The sequence below is a fragment of the Suncus etruscus genome, chromosome 2 (assembly GCF_024139225.1).
Source record: "Suncus etruscus isolate mSunEtr1 chromosome 2, mSunEtr1.pri.cur, whole genome shotgun sequence".
In the NCBI taxonomy this organism is placed as follows: domain Eukaryota; kingdom Metazoa; phylum Chordata; class Mammalia; order Eulipotyphla; family Soricidae; genus Suncus; species Suncus etruscus.
In genome coordinates this window covers 153,300,095-153,326,471 of record NC_064849.1, presented here as the reverse complement: position 1 = coordinate 153,326,471, position 26,377 = coordinate 153,300,095, and the positions used below count along the sequence as shown (strand labels likewise).

The 26,377-nt window shown below is 41.4% G+C and overlaps 1 protein-coding gene across 1 annotated transcript in view; it reads left to right on the top strand.

Moving 5' to 3' along the window:
* The first annotated feature begins 18,780 nt into the window (after window positions 1–18,780).
* The window catches only part of ERAP1 (endoplasmic reticulum aminopeptidase 1), a 38,178-nt gene continuing 30,581 nt past the window's right edge, over window positions 18,781–26,377 (top strand). The window contains exons 1-2 of the mRNA XM_049769123.1: window positions 18,781–18,808; window positions 24,785–25,332. Coding sequence (XP_049625080.1) covers window positions 24,842–25,332 — 491 coding nt within the window. The 5' untranslated portion in view covers window positions 18,781–18,808; window positions 24,785–24,841. The remainder of the gene's footprint in view (window positions 18,809–24,784; window positions 25,333–26,377) is intronic.

The window sequence follows — 26,377 nt, the reverse complement described above, 5'->3', positions numbered from 1 at the left end:
CCCATGTTAGGGTCCTTCTTATTATTGCACCAACATTGCAAAAATTGGTGTGACTAGCTTAAACAAGAAAGGACCCCCAAAGTGACCACACATTTATTGGAAGGAAATGGAAGGAAGAATATCTCAAGGGATTTTGGAGAGTTGCTCCCTTTAGGCCTGGGAAATATAGGGAACGGGAATTATATCCTACTCTTATCTGAAGGGCTGACAGAAAAGTGATCCCCACTTCAAGGGTGCACTGGATTGGTTTAGAGTTGAGTTGCTTAGGGGAAAACTGGTGAGATTTTTAGGAGTTCTGCAAAACAAACGATAATACATTGATAATCTGACATTGGCCAGGGCTAGTTTATACCAAGAAAACTGGTGAAAGCTGCAGTACTCTAGAAATAAGCTCTAATGTTTTAAAATGAATTTTGGACATCGGAGTTCATTATCTATGACCATGTGGACAGGATACACTAAACAGGTGAATAGCTGTAGCAAGGATGAGCAACTTTACTGGGCAGTCACTCGACTTTCTGTACTTCTTTTTAGATCATATATTTCCATTTTGTACAGGATTTAGTAATTAGGAAATGAGGAGTCATGACATTTTCCTCCATGAGGTGTCTATAGTCATCCAGTCAGGACTATGCCAAAAGTTATTCATACCCTATGGGTCACAGCCAATTGCCAAGTATCTTAGACCTCTCAGAATAAAATAGTTGGGCCCCATCAAACTTAGATATTGCTTTATCTGAGGATAGGCATGCTTTCAAGAACTCCACATAGCTAATACCATATAGCAGCACTAGTAAACTGTTATACATGTTTGAAAGCTGCTAAGAGGATAGATCTTACATTATCATCATAAGATAAATACTGTTAATAGATGTGGTGATCTATGTTACCATAATGCTGACCACTCATTATTATGCATTGTTCAAGTGATTATACTGCATATCTAAAACATATACACATATATGTATATATACAAATATATTACATATGTGCCAGTCATACCTCAATGGAGAGAGAGCGTGGGAGCAGCCCATATAATTCCAATAGTTAAACAGCATTAAGAACAGCAGAGATTGGATAGCATCCTGAGTGATGCCAGATTGTTTCTGGTTTTACTTTTTTTTTTGGGGGGGGGTTTCGGCCACACCTGGTGATGCTCAGAGGTTACTCCTGGCTGTCTGCTCAGAAATAGCTCCTGGCAGGCATGGGGGACCATATGGGACACCGAGATTCGAACCAACCACCTTTGGTCCTGGATCAACTGCTTGCAATGCAAACGCCACTGTGCTATCTCTCCGGGCCCTGGTTTTACATTTTTATTGATTGAGATTCTATGATTTACAATACTGCTAGTAGTGATTTCCCATACACTTAATTCCAATCCACCTAATTCCATATGCATCACCAGTGTGCTCCCCTAATCTCTCATCTCAATTTATTTGTGAAGAACGGTTCTCCCTTTGTGTTATCTTTGGCCTTTGCTGCTACTTTTTTTTAAATGTATCTTTACATCCCACATATGACAGGGCAAGGAGTGCTGAAAACAAAATAAGGAAAGCTGAGAATGAGCTGACTCTGAAGAAGAGCTAGTTATTCCAGATGGCTATCATGGACTTAGAGATATGGGCTTTGAACCACCTGATAACAGAAGACACTGGGAAGAGAGGAGGAGTAGGATTGACACCAGTCATGGAATCAGGGATGGGGTCAGTTACACCTACATAACTAATGCCAATGTGAAGGCTGGACCCCAACTTGTTGAGCACACTTTGTAGATGGACACACTTTCTATAGACAAGAGTGGCTGCTAGGTGAACCATAAAACTCTGATTGCACTCCCTAAGATTTTACTTTGAATTTCTTTTCTTTTTTCTTTTGCTTTTTGGGCCACACCCAGGGGTTACTCCTGGCTATGTGCTCAGAAATCCTTCCTGGGTTGGGGGACCATATCGGATGCCGGAATTCAAACCATAGTCCATCCAGGATTGACTGTGTGCAAGGCAAATGCCCTACCTCTTGTGTTATTGCTCTGGCCCCTTTAATTTGTATTTTTATAATAAAAATGTAATCCCAAATATAGATTAGAGTTCTATGATAATTATAGCAATGATCAAAACTGAAGGAGCTCTGAGAACACCTGCCTCTGTAGGTAGTTGGTCAAAGCTGTAGGAATTCTCAAACGTGACAGGATTTTGAAGTGAAAGTAGCCATATAAGGGGAATCAGGAGAATAAGGGGCTGTGTCCTTCATGTGTGAAAGTGCTACCAGGTATTTAGCTAAAGAATTTTAATCATCAGGGCTAGCGCAATAGTACAGGAGGTAGGCTGCTTGTCTTAAATGCTGCAGACCAGTATTTAATCTCTGGCATCATCTGAGCTCACCAGGAGTGACACCTGAGTGCAGAGCCAGGAAAAAGCCCTGAGTACTACTGGATATGGCCTCAAAACAAAACAAAGAAAAATTGCAATCCTATGCAATGTACTTATGCCCATGTGTACATGATGATGGATGCTGGTAGGAAGACCATGTCACTTTTTTTTTTTTTATTAAATTGCCATGGAATAGAGTAAAAAGTTTTTGAGAGCAGAGTTTCAGTCACGTAATTTTCCAACATCTATTCCTTCCCTAATGATTATTTCCTTCCATCCCATCATTTCCTCTAGCCCTTAGCAGTGTTCTGAATTTATTTTGATAAAGTTGAGGTTCCAGAAACAGATCCCCTTGGAACCACTCACTGATTTGAGTGTCCCTTGAATGGTTCTGGTGAGCCCCTAGAGGCCTGATGACTTCTCTTGGAGCCCCTGATTTATATAAAAAGGTTTGCAGTAATGCAGAGCTATATACTTGTGAGTCTTGCTATCACTGGCTTTATTAGAGATTTATTTATGTTATTAGTGAATGTAGCTGCAACTTTTAGAACATGGTTATATAAGGAAAAAGCACACTATAATCTACACTTCAAAATAATACCCTTAGAGCAATTAAATACCCAAATTACCACTTTTAAATTACAAGCAAAATGAGCCTGACATTCATTTTCATGATATCATACAAATATAAGAATAATCTATTTTATAGCTGTCAAGAGACACAACAGAAAAATCTGATCACAGGCCAAATATTTGAAAGCAGCATTGCAGCATCTATCTGGCTTTCCTTTGTATTTTTCATGATCTAGTAGGAATCATACTGCTTTTTTTTTTTTTTTTTTTTTTTTTTTTTGGTTTTTAGGCCACACCCGGTGGTGCTCAGGGGTTACTCCTGGCTGGCTGCTCAGAAATAGCTCCTGGCAGGCATGGGGGACCATATGGGACACCGGGATTTGAACCAACCACCTTTGGTCCTGGATCGGCTGCTTGCAAGGCAAACACTGTTGTGCTATCTCTCCAGGCCCTCATACTGCTTTTTAAGATAGATTCTTGTCTTTAGGATCCCAGGAATCTTGACAGTCCCTGAGGTGTCTCCTCACTTGGCAAAGGCCATTTAGCAAGTTCACAAGACATCCTAGAGCAGCGTTCATTATTGCTTAGTTGCCTTGCCAATCATTCTTAAACTTTCTTTGAACTTTCAAGGATGGACAGCAGAGGGTTTTTATTTTAACTTATTTTTTTTATCACTGTGAGATATAGTTAAACAGTGGTTCATGATTGAGTTTCAGTTATACAATGTCCAACACCCATCCCTTCACCAGAGTACATTTCCAGTCACCAATGTCCTTTTTCCTGCATTCCCCTTCCCCCTTGACCTCACCACTGTCTGCCTATCTATAGTGGATATTTTTCTTCTCTCTCTCTCTCTCTCTCTCTCTCTCTCTCTCTCTCTCTCTCCTTCTGCCTCCCTTCTTTTTAGACATTGTGGTTTGCACTACTGTTAATGAAGGGGTTCCATGCATGTCCCTTTCATAGTAGACACTTCTCTCCTCTAACTATTCTCTCTGTTCTTTGTCAGCACCTAGTACTTGTCTAGAGTGATCAGTGATCCATTCTCTGCCCTAACTGAACTCCTCATTATCTTTGTGGCAATCTTCTTACCATGGATTCCTGGTCCTCTCTCTTTGGGTATTATTACCATACTTTTTTTTATCCCACAAATGTGTGTGATCATTCTATCTCTGACTTATTTTGCTCAACATAATTCTCTCCATATCCATTCATGTATAAGCAAATTTCATGACTTCATTTTTCCTAATAGTTGCACAGCATTCCATTGTATAGATGTACCACAGTTTCTTTATCCACTTATCTTTTCTCTGAACTTGGGTTGTTTCCATCTTCTGGCTAGTGTGAATAATGCTTCAATGAACATATGAGTGCAGATGCCTTTTCTGCTTTGTGTTTTTGGGTTCCTAGAGTATATTTCCAGGAGCAGTATAACTGGATCATGTGGAGGTTTAATTTTTAGTTTTTTAGAGGAATATTTGTACTATTTTCCAAAATGTCTGACCCGTTGGCATTCCTACAATCAGTAAATGAGAGTCTCTTTCTCTCTACATCCATGCCAGCACTATTTGTTCTTGAGCAGAGGTTTCAGCAGGAAATTTTAATATTTACTTCAAGCCACAAATGATAGAATTACCTTCTTCTCTGATAACCAAAGCAAATGTACCAGCCTCCAATATTTTCCTAACAGCACCACAATATACAGTGAGATCTAGAAGCAATTACCCAGAGGCCTTACCTTAATCTGATTTGTGCATAATGTTTTGGTTTTTTTTTTTTCTTTCGGTTTTTGGGTCACACCCGGCAGCGCTCATTGGTTACTCCTGGCCTCACGCTCAAAAATCGCTTCTGGCAGGCTCAGGGGACCATATGGAATGCCAGGATTTGAACCACCATCATTCTGCATGCAAGACAAATGCCTTACCTCCTTGCTATCTCTCTGGCCCCTGTGCATAATGTTTGATTTTAATCTGATTTGTGCATAAGAACCATGCTGGGTATACTTTTAAAAATGTATATTTAGGCGGTGGCGCTAGAGGTAAGGTGCCTGCCTTGCCTGCGCTAACCTAGGACGGACCGCGGTTCTATCCCCCGGCGTCCCATATGGTCCCCCAAGCCAGGAGCGACTTCTGAGCTCATAGCCAGGAGTAACCCCTGAGCATCACCGGGTGTGGCCCAAAAACCAAAAAAAAAAAAATGTATATTTATAGTCACTAGTCACCAATTTAGATTGTTTAAAACAGTAGGTCAGAAATGTCACAATACTATATAATTTTCATTCCTGTTTCTTGGTATTATCCACATTTGTATCTAATAATAAAAAAAATTGAATAGAGATGAATCCTGATTTGATAATTGATTTAGTGTGGGTAAACACAATGTACCACTGATTTGATAATAACAGTGAAATAGAAAAATTAACTCATTTGCACAGCATCACATATTTCTAATCCTCACATCCTCAGGTTCACTCTCTGTTGATTATCAGCCAGTTTTAGTTGTCAGTGATTTTGATTGATTTTATTTTGATTATTCCTCCAAGTCTTTATTTTTCTTCGAGAAATTCATTTTTCTGGGAGTCAGACAAACTGTAAAAGTCCTGTTTCAGTGACCAAAGCTAGAACTACACTTAGGCCATAATTAAACAACTAATTTAAATTTATCATGTTAGAACTGGCCTGATACCTACTGAAATGAAGGACAGAATCAGCGTTAATAATAGCCATTGAACCATTAAGCCTGTATTGCCAACTTAGCACTGTCAGGAGTGACCCTTGGTCTTCTAAAGTCCATTGGAGAATCCTACAAAAAGTATAAATAAAATTGATAAAAATATTGATATACTTATGTTATTAAATATAAACAATTGTACAACACACCACAATTTCAGCTTATAATAATCAGATATAAATATAATAAGTATAAATATTTATATATAGGTAAAAATACCAACAGCAACAAAAACATACTGCCTTACAAAACATATGTGATTTGCTATTACAATAACAGCAATAACAACAACAAAACAACATTGAATCCCCAAAGTTAAACCTCTTCTGTTCACTCCAGCCCCATTCTGCTTCAGGAGAGACATCTGCTGTGGGAAAAAGATGGATATGTGTGAACTTCTTTCATTCATTTTACTTTCTCCTGCTCACGGAGAAAATCCTAGCAGCATTTTTTTATGGTGGGAACACTAAGCTACAGCCCACTGATCTAACAAATGGATGTTTGAGAGACACTCCGTCCCAGAGCACTGCATTCCAGGAGTGTTGATAAACATGGCTGAGAAGAGCCATGCACAAACCCAAGACCTCTTTCAGAATCCACAAGGAATAAACCATTGCCTTGCTAAAAAAAAACAGTGTGCTTAGAATACAATTGGAGAATGTCTCTGGAGAGAAATGAGCAATTTGGCTGAAGCATCGTTCTTTCCTCTCTAGAGACAACCTTTATTTAGTATTGGTCTCTCGCTTTTAAGTTTTTCTGAATAATATACTGAATTTGGCTGGTTTTCCAACTTTACTATATTACCATATGATATGTAACTTTTGGATGTAAGTTTTATTTTGCTGAATTTTACATTGTGATGCTTCCTTGTAGTGATTATTATTGTAATCATTTTTAGATTGTTTTAAAGTGTTTGATTCTATCCCATTTCATTGATGGTCTATTGGATTATTCCCAATTTTTAGTCATTGCCATATAGTAATGAATATTACATTGCACAAGTCTATTTTCTGAAGTCATACAACCTTAACAGAGTTTGGGACATCATCATTCTGTCATAATGGCCAGAAAAAGTTTGAAAACTAGGATGACATCATTTTTCTTTAAAGTAAATTTTGATTTTTTTTCTCTCAAGTTCCAGGAATATTTGTCCAATTTTTAGGTCTGCTTTAGGAACTTAAGAAATCCTAAGCCTGTAACTTTTCTTCCCAGGTTCATCCTTCATTCTCACATGCACCCCTCAGGTTGCATTCCTCAGTGGAAAACACGCTCCAGTTCTGGAAAGCCCACACTCCAGATATTTCAAAAATTTTTCTGAGTGAGGAGCCAGAAGAGGTAGCCCAGGGGGAAAGACCTTTGCCTTGCATGCAACCAATCTTTTTTCATCCATAACACCACATATGATCATCCCTGAGCACTGTAGGGTATATTCCCTATCCACAAATCCTCCCCCCGAAAACAAACAAAAAAATCAACATGAAACACCATGATCAGAAATAACTTTCCTCAACATGTTGTTTGCTCTTTGATAGGATACCTGTTTTTAAATTTTCAAGATATTTTAACTGACATTCGATTTCTAAGATGTTCACTGTTTTGCCACAGGGGATTGATTTAAATTAGCCCATGGTCTCTCATCAAAAGTAGCAAGTTGATACTTTCAATTGTACTCTCCTATTTGTTTTCCAGAATGATTCATATTCCTCCTAACCATGATAGCTATTTCACTGGCAAGCAATGTTTGCTTTACTGTGAGTGCCATTTTATACACTTTGCCTTCTGTGCTCTAGGCACACATTACTTATTCAAAAACACATATAAAAGCATATAAAAATAAAAGAATCATCATTAATTTGGAAGGCAGTTTTCCCTCAAGGAAATGAAACCATGGTGTAATTGATATCATTCTGCTTCCCAGTGTTTTCTTTAATTTGATATTATGCTGATTATTATATCAGCAGGGACACTTTAAATTAATGACTGTATTTGTTTTCACAAAACTTAAAATGATTAAGTGTCACTGAATTCAAATAGATCAAAAGATGACAGGTATGGGAAAAATTCAATTAGAAAGTAGAGACATTTCATGGGCCCAGAGAGATAGCACAGTGGTAGGGCATATGCTTTGCATGGGGCCGACCTGGGAGGGACTCGTTAGATTCCCGGCATCCCATATGGTCTGCCAGCCTACCAGGATCGATTTCTGAGTGCAGAGCTAGGAGTAGTCCCTGGCCCAGAAACCAATCAGTCAATAAAGTTTAAAAATTAAAAATAAAGTAGAGACATTTCAGAGAAATAACCCATCATTGACCGCCATAGAAAAAAACAGTGGTTGAAATGCTTTCCTTATGAAAGGTTTTCTTGGATTTTACAAAATTCAAAAGAGATCTGCATGTCAGTAGATTGCTATAAAATGTAATGCTGATAACAAACTTATACTGAAGTTTTACACCCATTGTATTTTATTTGGTATATGAAAAATTAAGAATTCATTCTTTTTGTATGTATGCATGTATGTATATGTATGTATGTATGTATGTATGTATGTATGTATTTATGTATGTTATTTAGAATGGGATCCAGGGAACTGAGAAGAGTTATTTTAAAGTGTGGAAAAACAAGATTAAAACTTTACCATCAAGAATACTGTCATTTCAATTTGGCAACGAGTGAGTAGATTTCTAAAACCTGATTATTTGGAATCTTATTGCTGTCCCGGGGCGGGGGGTCTGGCATTGTGGAAATGTTAAAGTCTCAAAACAAGGATTGATTCCTGTTTATCCAGAATCTCACATACATCCACATACTGAGATGCTATGAAAGTTTTCTGGTCTCTTCTTATCCTGATGAGTGGGGCCTCATTATCTACCCCCCAAAGATTCCCCCAATTGGTGGATGCCCCACCTTACTGAGAGCATGGCAAACTACCTGTCTGAAGAATGTGTTGACAATGAATGTCTTTCTTCCTTTCCTCTGTGGTTACACTGTTTTTGTAAGGACATCTCTTGGACACTTTTGGTTGTAGTGTCCACACACTGGTTGTAGGTCTTGGCAAGATGCAGCCAGGAATCTCTTGCAGCAGATCTGCTCAGACTGTACTTGTGCATGTAGGTGGTGCTGTAGTCTTGGGAATTGTTGAGATAGTACAGGAGTGAAGGAGCTTGCCTTGCATTCAGCCAAACCCAGTTTGGTTCCCTGCACCACATGTGGTCCCTGAGTAATTCCAGGAGTAATTCCTGAGCATATAGAGCCAGGAGAAGCCCTTAACTATCACTGGTTGGAGTCTCCAAACCACAAAAATAAATTTAAAAAACAATAAAACTTGTGATCTCACTGGTCTCACAGTTCCATGGCAGAACTCTACTCAGATAACTCTGAGGCCCAATAATCTTCCTTTTGGGAGGTCACACTTGAAGAAGTTCAGGGCTTCTTCCCAGCAGTGTTTGGAGACCATGTGATGCCAGGGTCAAACCTGGACTAATGGGCCCCAATAAACACCTACTAAAATAAAATTTTAGTGCATTTTCTATTTTTGAGGTTCAGCCACTTCTCCATTTGAGTAAATCCTTTCTTTCCCTTTATGGGAAATTCTATGTTTTAGAGATTTATACTTCAAATCTGAAGCTGAAATACTCTCAACTTCTTATAGTTTTCTCTGAAACAACTCTCAATCTCTGTCTCTTTTTCTCTCTCTTCTTCAAATTTTCTCTAAAAACAACTATTTTACTTAAAAATGCACTTCTAATTTACCAATTCTCAATTGTTAAATTTCTCTTCTTATATATACTTAGGTATTTGTCATCAAAAATTTAATACTACAGTGGTTAATACCTGCTTTTTATAGTGTTAGTAATCGGTTTAGATTCAATGATAATTGTATGAGATTTTAAAATCCTTAAATCTTTACATTGTATTTATAATTAAGATAATTAAGATTTATAAAACACTTGTAAATTGTGAAGCCAGAGCAAAAGCATAGCAGGTAGGGTATTTGCCTTGCACGTGGCTGACTTGGGTTTGATTCCTGGCATCCCATATAGTTCCATGAGCCTGCTAAAAACTAATTTCTGAGTGCAGAGCTAGGAGTAACCCCCGAGCTCCACTGGGTGTGGCCTAAAACAAAAGTAAAACAAAATTTTAAAAAAGAGCTATTAATTGCACCAGTGGCTTTCAATCTTTTTACCAAAGTCTTCAAATTTGGTCCATAACTATCAGTTCATAGTTTTTTCTCAAGAATCAGCATTAAATTTTTGCAGACCTTTGGTCTGTAGCAGCTACTGAAAATGATCTTGAGAGATGCAAAAAAAGCACTTGATAAATATAACATCCTTTTATGATAAAATAAATCGTCAATAAACTTGGCTTTGAAGAAAGTCTTTACATAATAAATGGCATTTATGACAAATCTATATTATAGTCAGTGGTAAAAGTTAAAACATTTTTCTCTCAGATCAAGAGCAAGACACAGTGTCCATAAAAATTACTAAAGCTGCTGCTAAGAGACCTAAGAAACTATATTAATGGAAATGCAATAGTAATGGGAGCCTTTTAACACCCTATTCTCATCATTGGATGCCTCAACCAGAAAAAGATCAATAAGGAAATAACAACCATAAATGAGACTTTTTAACAGCTGTGATTCACAGGTATGTGCAGTGTTCTCCAGTCTCCCAAAGACAAACACACCTTTCCTGTTCCCTGTGTCCAGGGAACATTATGAAGGGCAGACACCTGAATGCTCCTCTTTGGTATAATTCAGTAGATTACTTTGGGAGTCTGGGAGTGCTAATACCATTAGTCACTATGGAAAAAAAAATCAATACTACCAGACTCTCCAAATAATAAGAATTACTATTACTATTCTCTATCAGAGCATGGAAAAAGCCTGAATTTCATTCTCTGCCACCAGAACACAGACTGTCCACATCCTACATATAAGAGCAAACACCTAAAAAAAAGAAAAAAAAGAAAAAAAAAAGATCAAACACCTGGGGCCTGAGTGGTAGGTAGCACAGTGGTAGAACATTTGCCTTGCATGTGGCTGATCCAGGATGGACCCAGGTTTGATCCCTAGAATCCCATATGGACCCCGAGTTATGAGCATAGGAGCAATTTTTGAGTGTATAGCCAGGAGTAACCCTTGAGCGCTACCAGGTATAGCCCCCAAAGAAAAACAAACAATCAAAAAGAACAAATACATTCAATGCAGAGTAGCAGTAATCTCTAGTTTAAAGCAGACAAGTCTCCAGTTAACCCAGTATAGTAGAAGGCCAGAGCACTATTTGGAAGCATGATGCCATTGTTCAATACCAGTATTTTCATTATTTATTTTGGTGTAGGCACAAACATCTTGAATCTTGCTTGAATAAGTCATTGTTTATATAGTTTCTATGGCAGAGGGTGTTATAATCCAGGTTTCTTGAACCAAGAGTCTCTTTCATATTTAGTATCTGGTAAATTTCAATGTCTCAGATAATAGCATAGAAGGCACAGACAGACTTAATAACGTGATACTATCCATCTAGATATACTGTGGATTCATTTGGGAATAGGAGAGCATTACTAATTTTGATATTTTACATTTGTAATAGAATCTGTAGACTTCTCCTGTGTGTCATCAATAACTTTTATATAATTATGTAATGATTTTCCTGTAGATGAATGGAGAACAAGCATCAACAGGCAAGTCTCAAAAGAGGAAATGAAAAGAAAACTGTCTATTTAACATCTGTCTGGGGTTGTGTTCAGTTTCATTAATGATGGAAGAAATGCAAATTGGGAAACAGGTTTATGGTGATTTACCTTCTTGGTAAATGAACAAAGAGAAAAATCACCAAGGAGAGGAATCATGGCTTGAGATAGGCCTTTTTTTCTTTCTCTGAAGAAGGCAAAGTAAAACTCGTTGAGGTCTGTCATTCCCAGCACTGTCGGAGGAGTGCGAGTTGCTATAAGTGATGGGATTTATTGAATAGATTCCAGGGAAGGAAGGGAAATAGAACCCAGGTAAGTAGTTACCAAACTATCTAGACTGTTCCTCAGGTCCTCTGTCCTCATGCTTTCACATCAGTTTCCATCGTTCCCCATCTCTGAAGCCTTCTGAAACCAAACTGAGTCAAGAAGCAGTTTAGTGAATCTGATGGAAAGTCCATGGGCCCTAAATAGTGGATGTGAGAGCTGCAGCTTACTTGTTCTCAGATCTTTTATTTCTGCTTTTTTTCAGATTTGGCTTTACTGCAGAGCAGGTTTTCTCAAGAGAGTGCCCTCTTGGTTACTTCTCAACTCAGGTCTTTAGTGTCCTTATTATAGAACAACAAGACTATGACACAGATGAGCCAGTGAGATGGAATCTGTAAAGACCTTAAAACTGCACCTGTAAAAAAGTTTGACTGGGCATCTAACCCTGGTTCCTTTTTTCTGATTAATTTTCAAATGGCACTGATCTTGCACTAAGCGGACTTGCACTGCAATCATATTCATGGATGGGAGTCAGGTGGGGTGGAAAAGGTAACGTCATTCTTCTTCTTAAGAAAGTCCAGAATTAGGGACACCGCTATTCTTAAAAACCAACTTCAGGCACTTTAGGAACTTCTGGAGATATATCAGAAATCACAAAACATGTATGTAGTAGAAGTTGGCTTTGCAGAGCAGTTTTTCAGAAACTGAAGGGGGATAGTGGCTAGAGCAATTGTTTCATGGGTAGGGTCTAGAACTGAAGGACAAGGCCACGCAAATGAAATAAAGTTTAATTTTTTAATATTTCTGCCAGAAAGCACCACCTACCTACCCACTGGCTGGCAAGGGCTATCTCCTGAAGGAGATGAGCCCCGTGCAAGGTCATGAGGAAGATTAGATAGAGAAAGGATGTAGGATATAGGGAAGATCTATCTTACTGATGATCTTTAAGATGATTGGCTATTGTCTAGGGGTACTTCTTATTGCTCACTTGTCCTTCCCTGATAGGCTATCTGGTATGGCCGGGTAGCTTGAGGTGGTGTCTACAGAAATGGGCTTGTGATTGCCAACCAGCTCTCAAAGTGAAAAGACAGACTCTCAGCCCGAGAAGAAATCCATATTTTGTTGCCACTGTTCTACTCTCACCGGCCTCCTTTCTTCCACCTCCCTTAACTGTGGAACTTTGCTTACTACCAGACTTGGTTTCTGAGAAGTCCCCACTCAAGGACATTTCCTGATATGGGACTGCTGGGAGCCTTTTTTCAGACTCCACAAGGCCAAATCACAGATCAAAGTGCTCTGGATTTTACACCCTCTGACTATTTCTAAAGACTTAAAAGGGGCATGCGTATCTCCTTTGAATATCTTAGATGTATTACCTTAACAAGGTAACTCTTATTGAATATCCTCTTTTATAATGACAATTTCCCCCTTTGTTTTTTTGTGATCTGTTCATTAAGGCATTTCTGGTAGAAAAGTCTCTCTGTTTAGAGTTCATGTTAGAACCAAGTTACGGGGATTGTTGGACTTGTTCCCTCGGCCCTCATATGCACCAATAATTCTTTGTGGCATTAAAATGAGGAGATATTACATATGAAAACAAGTTCTTATCTAATAGAGATAGGACTATACACAAATTTTGTAATGCAGTGGGGCCTTACACCCTAAACCTTGTCATAATGACTTGGCTTAGGGCTCAGAAGAATGGGCATTGTACATTCACCCCTGAACCATGAATACCATTTACAGAAACAACCACGGTTGTCTATAACATCACCAGGAAGCAAACCTCTATCAGAGAAGATCCTACCACTATCCTGGCATTGATTTACTCCAAAGAGGGTTCTTTTAACACTCAAACGACTTAACAACAGCAAAAACCTGCTTTCAGGGCATGGCTCTCCGCATTGCCCTGTAATGGTGAGATGAAATTAGAGGACACTCCACATCATTTTGCCTTCAGTGAAGGATTTGCACAGAAATCAGGATCTCTAACTACAGAAGCCTGATACCAACAATAGCGATTGTTCAAAAAAAAATTGTACTGGGACCACAGAGAATGACTCAGGGTTAGGACAACTTAGTATGCCTGGAGCCCAGAGTTGGTCTTATGCCAGAATAATTTAGGGGTAAGGTCTCCTTATATTTAGGTCAAGACTTTTCCTTTCTATTTCCCCCATATTTTTCTGGGGTTATTCAAACAACAATTGCCACTCTCACATTGTCTTTACTGTATTTATTTAACTCTTATCCTTAAAAAGAAAAAAAGAAGAGCTTACTAAACCTTCTGCTTAATGAGTTCTACTTAATGAATTCATTGGTGATACAATAATTTTCACAAATATGCTTGCTACTGAATGTTTTTCTTCTTTCCTTTCTCTTCCATTTCTTTAGTTTTTCTATTATCTATTTTTTTAAATAACTGCTTTTGGTCATCTTGAAACAAATGTATTATGATCAGTTACATCAACTATGTGATGCATTTTCTTTAAATAAATTGAATAAAATGAAAAAAAAAAACAAATAGGCTTGTGAAGACTTACACCATGTGGTTCTTGCAAAATGGTGTCTCATCCTGCTCAGAACTGAGAAGAAGCCTGCCAAGTGGCCTTTACAAAATGGCATTCTTCCTTTTCAGAACCCAGGTCCCAACAGGGCTGTGCACATGCTTTACTTACAGAAGGCGGGGATCTTCTAGGTACCTCCAGGAGTGATCTCTGAAATGAAATTAGCTCTTGAGTATTACTGTGTGTGGACTCCCACCCCACAACAACAGCAAAAAATCAGAATGGACGAGCTAGTCTATTTCCGCAGAGCAGTCATGCTTTTGTCTGCTTTTTGCATCATGATTTCAGGCAATATCTTTTGTGTGTGTGGCACACGTGCTGGTGTTCAGGGCTGATTCCTGGCTCTATACTTAATCATCATTCCTGGCAGCTCTCAGGGAACCACATGTGGACTCCAGGAATAGAACCTGGGTCAATTATGTGCAAGACAAATGTCCACTGTACTATCACTCTGACCCCCAGGTAAGATTTATATCAAAGGAATAGTTGTAATATGATTAAGTTGGCAGCAGAAGAGAAATGGGCCAAATGCTGATCTTTGTGGACTAAAAGCTAATGAGAATGATCTGAATCAATTAACAGGGCTGTTGCAAGTCAGCCCCTGAAGAGGTTGACTGATGGTGGGATGGAGGATGAGGTCTTTCCCTTCCAGCTCGGAGCATGCATCTGTCACCCTGTCTAGCCGATGGTTCTGAGGTGAAATGGCGGGTAAACAGCTCGCAGGCAGTCAGGCTCGTGGAAATATTTGCTTTATTCGGTGGACAAGACTGAAGTCTAAAGACTCAGCTTCAGTTCCAGCCAAAAAAAGCCTCGGCCTTCCACAGACCCTTGTTTTTATCCCCCAGAGTCAGGTACCACCCAATGGTGGGATCAGATACCAACCAATGGTGGAAGCAGAATCAGGTACTACCCTAGGGTGGGGGCAGAATGCCAGGTCACACCCTAGGGTAGGGCACAATTACCAATCAGTTTAGGGTGAGTAACGTAGTAATCCCCCAAAATATTCACATACACAACACAGGGCAAAGCCACACATCACAGACTAAAGTCTGGAATCAAATGTGTAGATGTGTGTGTAACAGTACCTAGATCTGTATCTATATTCAAACTAGGTCTGTCATAATACAAAATATCGTATTATGACTCCAGCAATGACTGGAGTCTGAGGTGGGCTCCCTGCCTCTCTCACCTTTGGGATCAGGACCTCGGAGAAGCCTTAGGAATGGAGGCACTGTGTGGGATCATCCCCTCACAGTGCCTTGGCACAATGCTCATCCTGACATAGAATGTAGTCAGAAGTGATGTTTGATGTTTCTGTCCAGGTGGGGAGAAGCTGATTCTTACCTGGCAGCACTTTTTCTTCCCTGCCTGGCCACTTCGGAGGCCCTGGATTCTGGAACTTCACATAGGAAAGTTCCTATGTGAAGAGGCTCTGTCACTTTGATCCTGAAGGACTGGAAGCCTATTCTACTCTGATGACTACATAACTGAGGGAGTTGCAGGGTGTGAACTCCAGAATGCTGATACTTGGGGTTGCTCTGGGAGAATGTTTGTAGGTTTCAGGAAGGGATTTCAAGATGGGAAATACTAGGGGTCAGTTGGAAAAGTGCCATGAAATGGGAAGGAGAAGAAGGGGATGCAGATCGAAGCGGATTGAAGTACAAGTTGTGGGACTTGTGATTAAAATGCATTCTTTTACTCAAAACGACCAGGAGAATTCAGATTTAAGCTTAATTTTATATTTCTCTTTGATTTTTGGGAAGGTGATCTTTGGATCCTCGGAGTCTCATGTTTCTAAGCTATCAAGTATGATAGGCACATTACAGAATTTTGGAAAAGATTCTCAATCTTTTTTATGGCTAACAGTACAGTGCCTTTACTGTTGGTAAATAATCAATAAACTTAATGTGTCCTTCCTCTCTGTCCTTTTCTAATCCTACTTCTTTTCTTTTTTCTTTTTAATAATTTATTTATTTAAGTACAATGGTTACAAATATGTTCATAATTGGGTTTTAGCCATAAAATGCTCAGAGCTTAAAATCCTGCTTTTGATTGCTTTGTTTATAGAGCACTCGAACTCTGAACAGGAGCTAGGCTACAGTGAGTCTAAAGTCTGAACTACAGAGAGTTGCTGAGGCAACAGTCTAGAAATTGCATGGAGTAGTGTTAACTCTCTCTCTCTCTCATTCTCTCTCTTCTCTTTCTCTCTTTATTGATAGTTCAGTTTTCTTCTGCTGAGGCTCATGCACAGACATACCCATTCCCACCCTCTCCCTCTCTGCTGCTTTAGAGTATGCACCAGGAAGCATGGTACACTATGCTCTTGCCATCCTCGAAGTCATAATAATTTCAGAAAAAGTTGGAGTAGAAAGTAAAGGAAAACCATCTCATTCCCAAGTAGTCATATGAGTGCATAAATACTTGACTCATCGCACAAGTTAATGGCATCATTTACTGACTCCTAAATACTTGAGATTCACTTTCCACCATCACCCTAACGATGGCACCAGGAGAAAATACTTGATTTTCAAATCTCTGGTTCATGGGCTGGAGTGATAGTATAGCAAATAGGGTGATTGCCTTGCTTTTGGCTGACTCGGGTTCATTCCTGAGCACCACATAGGGTGCAGTGAGCTATCAGGAGTGATTCTTTAGCACAAATCTTGAAGTAAGTCCTGAGCATTGCCAAATGTGGAGCCAAAACAACAATAATAAATCTCTGGCTCCTTTCTAATTTGGTGAAAAAACTCTGGATCTCACTCTTGTTAAGTTTGGGGACAGGCTCTTCATTTTAACTTGATCTTGTATATGGCTGGCCTAGATTTGACCCCTAGCACCCCCATATCTTCCAAACATTGCTAACAGTGATCCCTAACAGTGAGTACAGCCATTTATAAGGCCCCCCAAATAAACAAAAAGATGTCTTTAATAGGAAAGAATATATAGAACAAAATAAAATCAGAGGCATAGATGCTGGGCAGAGGAATGTTAAAAAATACTTTTCCAGGGCAGGAGAGATGGTTCAACGGGCTGGAGCATACTTTTGCAGGGTTGGGTTACATCCCTGACACCTTCACAAGTTTCAACTCTACATGTTGTGACCGCTTATACAGAAATAGCAAAAAACAGGAAATGCTGTCATGCTTGGGAACCACAGGATTTTGGAGGAAGGAGGTTCTTCTATAGGTGAGAAGGCCCATATGTACTCAGTGTCCAGCACATTCTCCAAAACGTTCCTTGTATCTTGGCCATGTGGCTTTGCTTACCCTCACATGTTGATAAAGATGGGCTTTTTGATACCTCCCAAAATACAAAAGTAGCCCTAAAATTCAAAGGGAAGCCAAAATGTAGTTATTTGTCTATTTTTATCTGAACACTATTACAAAATAGTTGACAGTAGAATCTCAGGTAGACAATGTTCCAATACCAGTCCCATCAGCATTGTCAACTTCTTCCCACCTATGATCCCCATTTTCCTCCCACCCTTCAAATTTGACTCCTTGGCAGGAATTTAATTTATTGTGGTTTTCATCTAGTGCGTATAGCTGTGTTGGATGTGATGGTTTAGCTAAAATAAAGGTACCTCACTTCTATACCGCATACCACAAGCCCAAGTCACCTGGCTCTTGCCCTAATTTATTTCCAGATATCCTCTTCTCCAATATCTCTCCAGTCCTGGCATTTCTTGTTTCTGTAATTTAGAGCCAAGAGCTTGCCCATCTTTGATACCAGGTTATAGATAAGTGAAAACGTGTGCTATTTGTTAGTGATCTCCTCTAGCGTTAGGTCCATCCAAAGTACAGTAATTTGTATGGTTTCTCCATTCCTTGTATCGAGAGATCTTTAATTTGAATAGTTTCTGGCATCAGGATGGGTAATATTGATTTAATTTGGCAGTTTCTGGCATCAGGATGGGTACTAATGCATAGTGTTCCATGGTGTATTCATTCGGACCACATCTTCAACAGTTTTAGTATGAGGAGCAGCAGCTGAGGCAACGAGAGCAAGTGATGGGAAAATTCCGAGGATTGTGCACAACCTTCATTTTGGAGTCGTCATGCTCTGAAAGCTTGGAAGGAATCCTGCAGGATCAAGCACACGGGCTGCGAGGGCCACTACTTCCTGAGGCGGGACAAGTGCTTGCAGTTCATTTGTAGAGGCCAGGTGATGGACAGCCCTTAGCCCCAAAGAGCAAGAGCGGGGCCCCATACTAGCCAGTGGCGGGCTGGTGCTGCTGGTGGGGGTGCCAGAGAACCCCCCGGTCTCACCTGCCCTCCCGATTTCCCAAACCCTCTATTGCCAAAGCTCACTGGGGGCCTGTCCCGTTGCAAATAACAACACATTTACAACGTGGAAAGCAATCTCCTAAAGGCACAGCGGGCCGGTGGCCGCCTTCGCAGCCGGGGGGCTGCTCTCTGCGCCGGGTCCCCCTCGTTGCCGCGACCAGGACACCCCGTCCGAGTCCCCTTGGTCTCCCACGCTCGGCCCGCTCTCCCCTTCTTGCATCAAGGCCCCATCGTCCCCCACGTCGCGCACCCCACTTTCACTTTCGGTGCCGGGAAAGCGGCGGAGGCCCCAGGCGAGGCGAGGCGAGGCGAGGCGGTTGGAGCCGGCCCGCAGGTACACCTGGGGGTCCCGGGTCCGAGGACGGCTACGGGGCTTCGGGGGTGCAGGTCCAGCTCTTCCTCCTCCTCCTCCGCGTCCTTGGGGACGCCTGTCCGGGCCCCCGGGCACCAGGGCTGGGCTCGGGACTCCGGGGCCCGTGCTCCGAGCTCCCGGGTGCATCGTCGCCGCGCTCGGGGTCCCCGAGATGGGGGTTCGGAGCTTCGCGACCCTTCCCCGGCTCCTCTCCCGGGCTGCCGGCGGCACCCTATCACCGCTCACCGGGGAGGGAGGGTGGGAGGCGGGAGGAAGGTCCGCGGCCAGTGGCGGGAGAAAGCGGGGTGACTGGGAAAAACTACTGGGAGGGGGGTGACTCCGGAGGTGTCCCACACTTTCCCTGTTTGCGTTTCCGCAGCAATTTTGCAAATTCTTGCAAACAGGGATTCTGAATTTCCGGCTAAGAGTTGCCCGCCCTGTTCGCTTCCCTCTGGCTGCGATCAGGCTTTTGGAAAAGTTTAGGTGTGTGAGCAAATGGGGCTCCATGTGCCTTCCTGCACGTGGTAACTTCATGTGGCAGGACAGGAGCAGGCAGTTTCTGTCCACCTCAACAGATTCCTTGAGAGATTATCTATCATCTATCTATCTATCTATCTATCTATCTATCTATCTATCTATCTATCTATCTATCTATCTATCTATCTATCTATCTATCTATCTATCTAAGATATCCATCTATCTATCCTTATTTACTGCCTTAACTTCCCTCTGACTACTCTCCACTACATGGTAATCTCTCTCTCTCTCTCTCTCTCTCTCTCTCTCTCTCTCTCTCTCTCTCTCTCTCTCTCTCTCTCTCTCTCTCTCTCTCTCTCTCACTCTCTCTCTCTCTCTCTCTCCCTCCTCTCTCTCATCCCCTCTCATCTCCTCTCTCCCCCCATCCCCTTTTCTTCCTCCCTCTTAGGGCTTACTCCTGGCTCTGTGCTCAGGGCTCATTGCTGGCAGGCCTTGGGAACTCTAAGGGGTGCTATGCTTTGAACAGGATCTTCCTTGTGCAAGACAAGCATTTGAGCTGCTGTTTTAGCTCCCGTTGTTCTATTTCTCCAGCTCCAGATTTCTTGAGAGTCTGTCTGTCTGTCTGTCTGTCTGTCTGTCTATCTATCTATCTATCTATCTATCATCTATCCATCCATCATCTATCTATGTATCTATCTATGTATCTATCTGTCTGTCTGTCTGTCTGTCTGTCTATCTATCTATCTATCTATCTATCTATCTATCATCTATCCATCCATCATCTATCTATGTATCTATCTATGTATCTATCTATCTATCTATCTGTCTGTCTGTCTATCTATCTATTTAGCATCTATCTAATCTATCCATGTATCCTAATTTACTGCCTTAACTTCCCCCTGACTACTCTTCTCCACGTCCACGTGGTAATCTCTCTCTCTCTCTCTCTCTCTCTCTCTCTCTCTCTCTCTCTCTCTCTCTCTCTCTCTCTCTTCCTCCCTCCCACCTTCTCTCCCTCCCTCCCTTTTTTTTTTCTCCCTCCCTCTTAGGGCTTACTCCTGGCTCTGTGCTCAGGGGTCATTGCTGCAGGCCTTGGGACCCTAGTTTAGGGGGTGCCATGCATTGAACAGGGTCCTCCAAATGCAAGACAAGCATTTGAGCTGCTATTTTAGCTCCCATTGTTCTATTCCTCCAGCTCCAGTCTGATTTTCCTAAAGCATGACCTGGATCTAAGATACCATGCATTTTGAGTATAGGAACAATCCCCAAACATGCCTGAAGGCTCTGGGTAGTCTGCCTAGACCTGCTTCTCAACCTGAATCTTCCCACTGCAGCTGCATTTTGCATACTGGTGCTCATAACCAGCTCTCTCTGCCACCAACACTGCAGATATTTCTCTGTGTCTGAAAAATTCTTCTCAGCCTTTTTTCCTAGCTATTCTGAATAGGATCCCATTAACTCCCACCCCTAGTGTAAACCAGAGTGCATACCTGGCTATCCTTCTTCCCTTAGCTAATATACAGGCCTACTTTATTTTGCCTTTTTTTGTTAGTTTGTTTGCATGAACTAGATAAAAGTGCCCTCCCTTGCCCCGTTCTCTGGACCTAGAGCTGTGAAACCTCACTGAAGTGTTCTTCCTCCACAGCCAAGAGGCTGCAGTTATCTGTAACTAGTCCAGGGGTCTAGAATGCTGGCAGCCCAAACCCTCAGGTAACTTTTTGAAGAGAATCGGAAGTGGAGGAACTCCTAGACACCCCCCGCCCCCAAACAAACCAACAGCTTCAGGGAAGAGGAGGTGGGCATGGAGCAAGCCCTAGTGCCAGTTAAGTTGTCTGCATAAATTGGAGGAGGGGATACCACACACTGCTTCTGTCATCTTGTCCCTCTTCCTTTCCAGCCCACCCCCGTGGAGTAGTAAGATTGTGAGATAGATGGTTTGTGCTATCTACCCAGTAGAGCCCTTGATTCATTGTGGAACCAAAACCCAGTTTGTGGGTAGGAAGACTGGGACTGTTTCAGCTCCTCTGATCTTTACCACAAGCCCTTGACAGCTTCTATGGCCAGCAACTTAGTCAACAGCTAAGGCAGCTAGTTCTGGGCTCTTGTGAACAGAGTAAAAACAGTTCCCAAGAGGTCAACAGCAACCTCTTTTTAGAACAGGGATCCCAGTCATTTCAGGGAAAAGGAGGTGGGCATGAAACAGTCCCCGATGTCAGTTAAGGTGTCTGCATCCTGCCCCACTAGATCTTTCAGTAGCGGCTTCTCCTTAGAGGTTTCCCTTTGCAGCTTTTTCTCTTCAGCTAGCCATTGCCAGCCATTATGCTGATCATATACTATATCGGTCCCACCCCAGTTGTCTGATTGGTTCTGACTGATAATAATGTTGAATGGGAGGGACAGTATGAAAACCCATCGACCTGATTGGTTACACAAAACAACCAATCAAATTTCCCAACTAACTACCAATCAAATCACCTCTTATATGTATCACCTAGAATGGTATATAGGGCACTCGTCTCTTTCACTTCCACTATTGCATTTTCATGAGAACAATGAAGCCATAACTAAACAATCTTTCAAAGATTATACAGCAAAGTCAATGTTTTTTTCCTGTTAGGTTTACAGAAAGAAATTATATAAATGTATATGTATATCTGATTATATATGTATAAGTAAACATATTTCTATTTTTATGCTGTCTATGCTATACATTCTGTTTTGTTTCTCTGTCACTGCAACCTTTTTGAGACACAGTCTCTTTGGCCCATTTCCTCCTTAATCACCACTGCAAAGTTTTTGATGTGAGGTTCCTTTGCCATTACCTTGCCAAGTTAGAATTTTCTGCTCCCCTCTTGGAACATTAGAATATTCAGTGTCTTACAGCATTCATGCAAGCCTGAACACGCTGTCTTCTTATGAGTGGCCACACACCCAGATACTTCTTCAACACCACTAAGCTAAATTCTAAACGAAACCATCCCATGTTTCATGGGAAAGCTATCATTCAGTCTCTGCTCTGGGATTCTGCCCAAGGAGGTTGCTATTGTGGTGCTTCATGATACTCTTCCATTCCATGTTGCTCCAATCTTCAGTGGATTGAAGATCCCTTCATTGGTTCCCGCACACACCCTCATCTCATTTCTGCTTCTGAACTGGGAAGCTCTGCTACAGTGGTTACTGCCTGCTCTGTTGGTTTTCTCTTTGTCTGAACTGCAGTTGTACTCCCGAGGAAACTGTAAATTCCAGGGACAGGATAAGGGAGAGGGAGGGAAATAATGTTCAAAGCAGGAAGAACGTCATATTCCTCCATAGAGATTTAAGGGAGAGACCAGGCCTTGAAGAGGATGATCTCAGACTTCTCAGCCTGGCTTTTCAGTAGAATTTCTGGAAACTTTCAGAAGTTTACTGTCCTGACCTCATCATCATCATGCCAGCTTACTTGTTCTAAGAACTTCTCAGATTTGGTTGTCAGTCTGAGAACCATTGATGCAGAGAGAGAATCTTCTATACCATAGTTTGTTGGGGGATCTCCAGGGAGGGACTCAGGGACAATTAGTTGTTCACCTGGCCAGCCTCGTCTTGTCAAATTCCCATTATAAAGGTGATTTAATCTGAGAGGAAGAAGTATGTTTGGTTTTTAGGGTGTGAATTCTCAGCTCCTTGGAAATTCAAACTCCTTTCCTGTCATCTGACCTTTAAAATAAGGTGAACTATATAGAATAAAGCACAAATATATAGAATATAATGACATTTAGAGGACAATTTCCAAGCTGCTTTGATCATTCACTTTACTTATTTGGTGGCAGATGATCCTGCATCAGGTTATCCTGAGGCCTCCTTGACCACATGGATTCCCATTCTGCCTTCTCTCTGTGCTACAGTTTCTGCTCTGCTCTTCTCCTACAAGGCTTTTAATGTCCTCCCTTCACTTCCAAATCTACCCTGTGCCCCCAGATTACACTCAGGCAGTCCCATTTCACTCTCTCCCTTTAGTGATAGCCTCTCCCAAACCTGCCCCTGTCTCCATTATTACTGCTAAAACAGCGTTCCTTAGGATGTGTTGTTTTATTACTTGCATTTGAATTTTCATTTTTTCTTTTTTGTTGTTGTTGTTGTTGGGGAGGGGGTCACACCTGGTGGTGCTCAGAGGTTACACCTGGCTCTGTGCTCAGAAATCGCTTCTGGCAGGTACAGGGACCAATTGGGATGCCAGGATTCGAACCACCATTTGTCCTAAATTGGCTGTGTGCAAGGCAAACACCCTACCACTGTGCTATCTCTCTGGCCCTTGTATTTGAATTTTCACGTTCTAGAATCTTGTGACCTGAAGAGAGGGATCTGTGGTGTGCCCAGAACTCAGTTTTGCATATAGCAGGCACTCAATACATATGCGAGGTTGACTGGAGAGTCCCTGTGATCCATATGTTTGTCACAAATTATCATGAGAATCAACATAAATACTTCAAATTATATTAAATTAATTTTAGGGATGGCAGAGATACCATAGGTAGTAGATACAAAATCTCTAGATTGCTATTAACACTTGCTATTTCTTCTTTTGCTATTCTGTGTCCAAAACTCCTTGCTAGGATTTACATGATTTGGGGGTAAATGAATGGGGTTTGGGTCAAACCCTGTAGTGCTTAGGGATTTCTTGTGGTTCTGTGTTCAGGAGTCACTTCTGGAAAGGCTCAAGGAATCCTAAGTGGTGCCAGAGATTAAACCTGGGTTGACCGCATGCAAGTCAAGAAAAAAACCAAGCCTGGTTTTGCTGCATCCAAATTGCCTTCCCCATTGTACTATCTCTTTAGCCCCTGCCTTTCTAGGTTTTAGGAATTCTCTACTTGGTAAGTGTGGAGGAAAGTATGTCTGACTTGCATGGCCAACATCATGATTTCTGGACTTTTGTCTTATCAACACCAGGCCTGGCACTGTGGATCCTTGGAGTTCAAGTTGCAATGTTGAGATGGACACAGTTATGTGAAGGTGAAGGACTTGGAGAACTTGGGGGAATTCAGCCTTGTCAGCATCTGGATTGCAGGCTGTGGGATGGCTCTCCTCAGGCCACTAGATCAGAAATTTATTTGATGTTGCCTTCCTGTCCATTTTGCCTTTTTTTTTTTCTGCATCTGGTTTCTTAAAATGTACTGGCATTTAATTCTCTGGCTTTTGGAATGAGTGACTAGGAGCTAATTGGATGGAATTCTTTTTCTCTCAACCAAAAATCTAACTGAGAGAGCATTAACTTTGACTTTGAATACCAGAGGATGCTGACTAGAAAGTGATGATTGTGGCTAACAGGAAACTTCTTTCTTCTATTAATGACACAGGGAAGGTAATTTTACTTCCAAGAAAAGATCAACTACTTTTCCAAGTATACATCCATATGTTGACTCCAGGGGACAAATCCTAAAATATAGCTGTCTAGATATTTCCATAACTCTTTGTTTTCTTTCTTTCTTTTTGTCTTTGCTATGTCAGTGCCTCTAGGTCATTCTACTGGATGGTACAGCTGTCTTCCAGCTGACTGCACTCAACATGTTCTTCCTCCTGTCCTTGCCGTTGATTCTCCTAACCATGACAGCTCCTTCCTGGGTGCAGAGCACTGATACCACCTCTCTAAATGCTGGTGAGGGAACACCGTTTCCATGGGATAAAATGCGACTTCCAGAGCATATCACCCCTCTTCATTATGACCTCATGATTCATGCCAACCTCTCCACGCTGACCTTCGAGGGTACTGTCGAGATCCAGATCACAAGTAGCAAGCCCACCAGCACCATCATCCTGCACAGCCAGCACCTGAGGATCTCTCAGGCCACCCTGCAGATGGGCACTGAAGAGGGATCTGCTGAAGAACCCTTAAGGGTGCTGGAGCACCTGCCCCATGAACAGATTGCCCTTTTGGCGCCCAGGCCTCTGCTTGCGGGGCACCTGTACACAATTGCCATAAATTATGCTGGCAATCTTTCCGAGAGCTTCCACGGCTTCTACAAGAGCACCTACAGAACCCAGGATGGGGAAGTGAGGTACTTTGTGGTGGTTTCAATGTCCTGCTCACACTGAGTGTATTCTTTTCGTTTGTTTGTTTGGGTCACACCTAACTGTGTGGTTTACTCCAGGGATTACTCTGACTCTGTGCTCAGGAAATATTCTTGGTGGTACTTGGAGGACCATACGAGATGCCAAAGATCAACCCTGGTCAGCCATGTGTGCTCTCTTGAGCATCAAACTCTCTCTTTGATTCTGCTTTTGTGTGTTTTGGAAAGTTAAAAATGGCCAGTGGATTTTTTCCCTTGATTTTTGGTTCTCCTTTTATATAGTGTTTTAATCTCTTTTCTTTTCTCCTATATTTCAGAATTGAAACCTGTTTGTTCACTTTATTAGCTCTGGGGATAGTAAAAGCATTGTTTGTTTTTGTTTGGGGAGAATTTTATCTGGCAGTGCTCAGGGCCTACTCCTGGTTTGTTGTTTAAGGATTATTCCAGGTAGAGCTCAGGAGATCAATATACGATCAATATACAATGTTAGGGATTGAACAAGGGAAAGCTGCAAGGGAACAGCCTGGTGCTATCACTCTGGCTCAAAACCTTTTTTTGGGGGGGGGCGTGTCACACCGGAAGTGTTCAGGGGTTACTTCTGGCTCTATGCTCAGAAATAGCTCCTGGCAGGCTCGGGGGACCATATGGGATGCCGGGATTCAAACCACCGTTCTTCTGCAAGCATGGCAAATGCCCTACCTCCATGCTATCTCTCTGGCCCTCAAAACCTTTTTTTTTTAATTATGGCACCATCATTTACCAAGTTGTACATATTACAGTTGTGTCAGGCATCAAATATTCAAACACCAATCTCACTACCAATGTGACGTTCCCTCCATTAGTGTCCTCAGTTTCCCACCTATCATCCTATTCTGCCTTCTTGCAGGCACAAATAAATTTACTACATATTATTTATTATAATATGAAGGCAACTGGAATGATCAAAACTTACATAAATAAGGATCAATTTGTAATAGTTGTTATTTCTCTCCATGGTTTACTAAAGTTGTTGTCCAAGGATTTATTGGGCTAG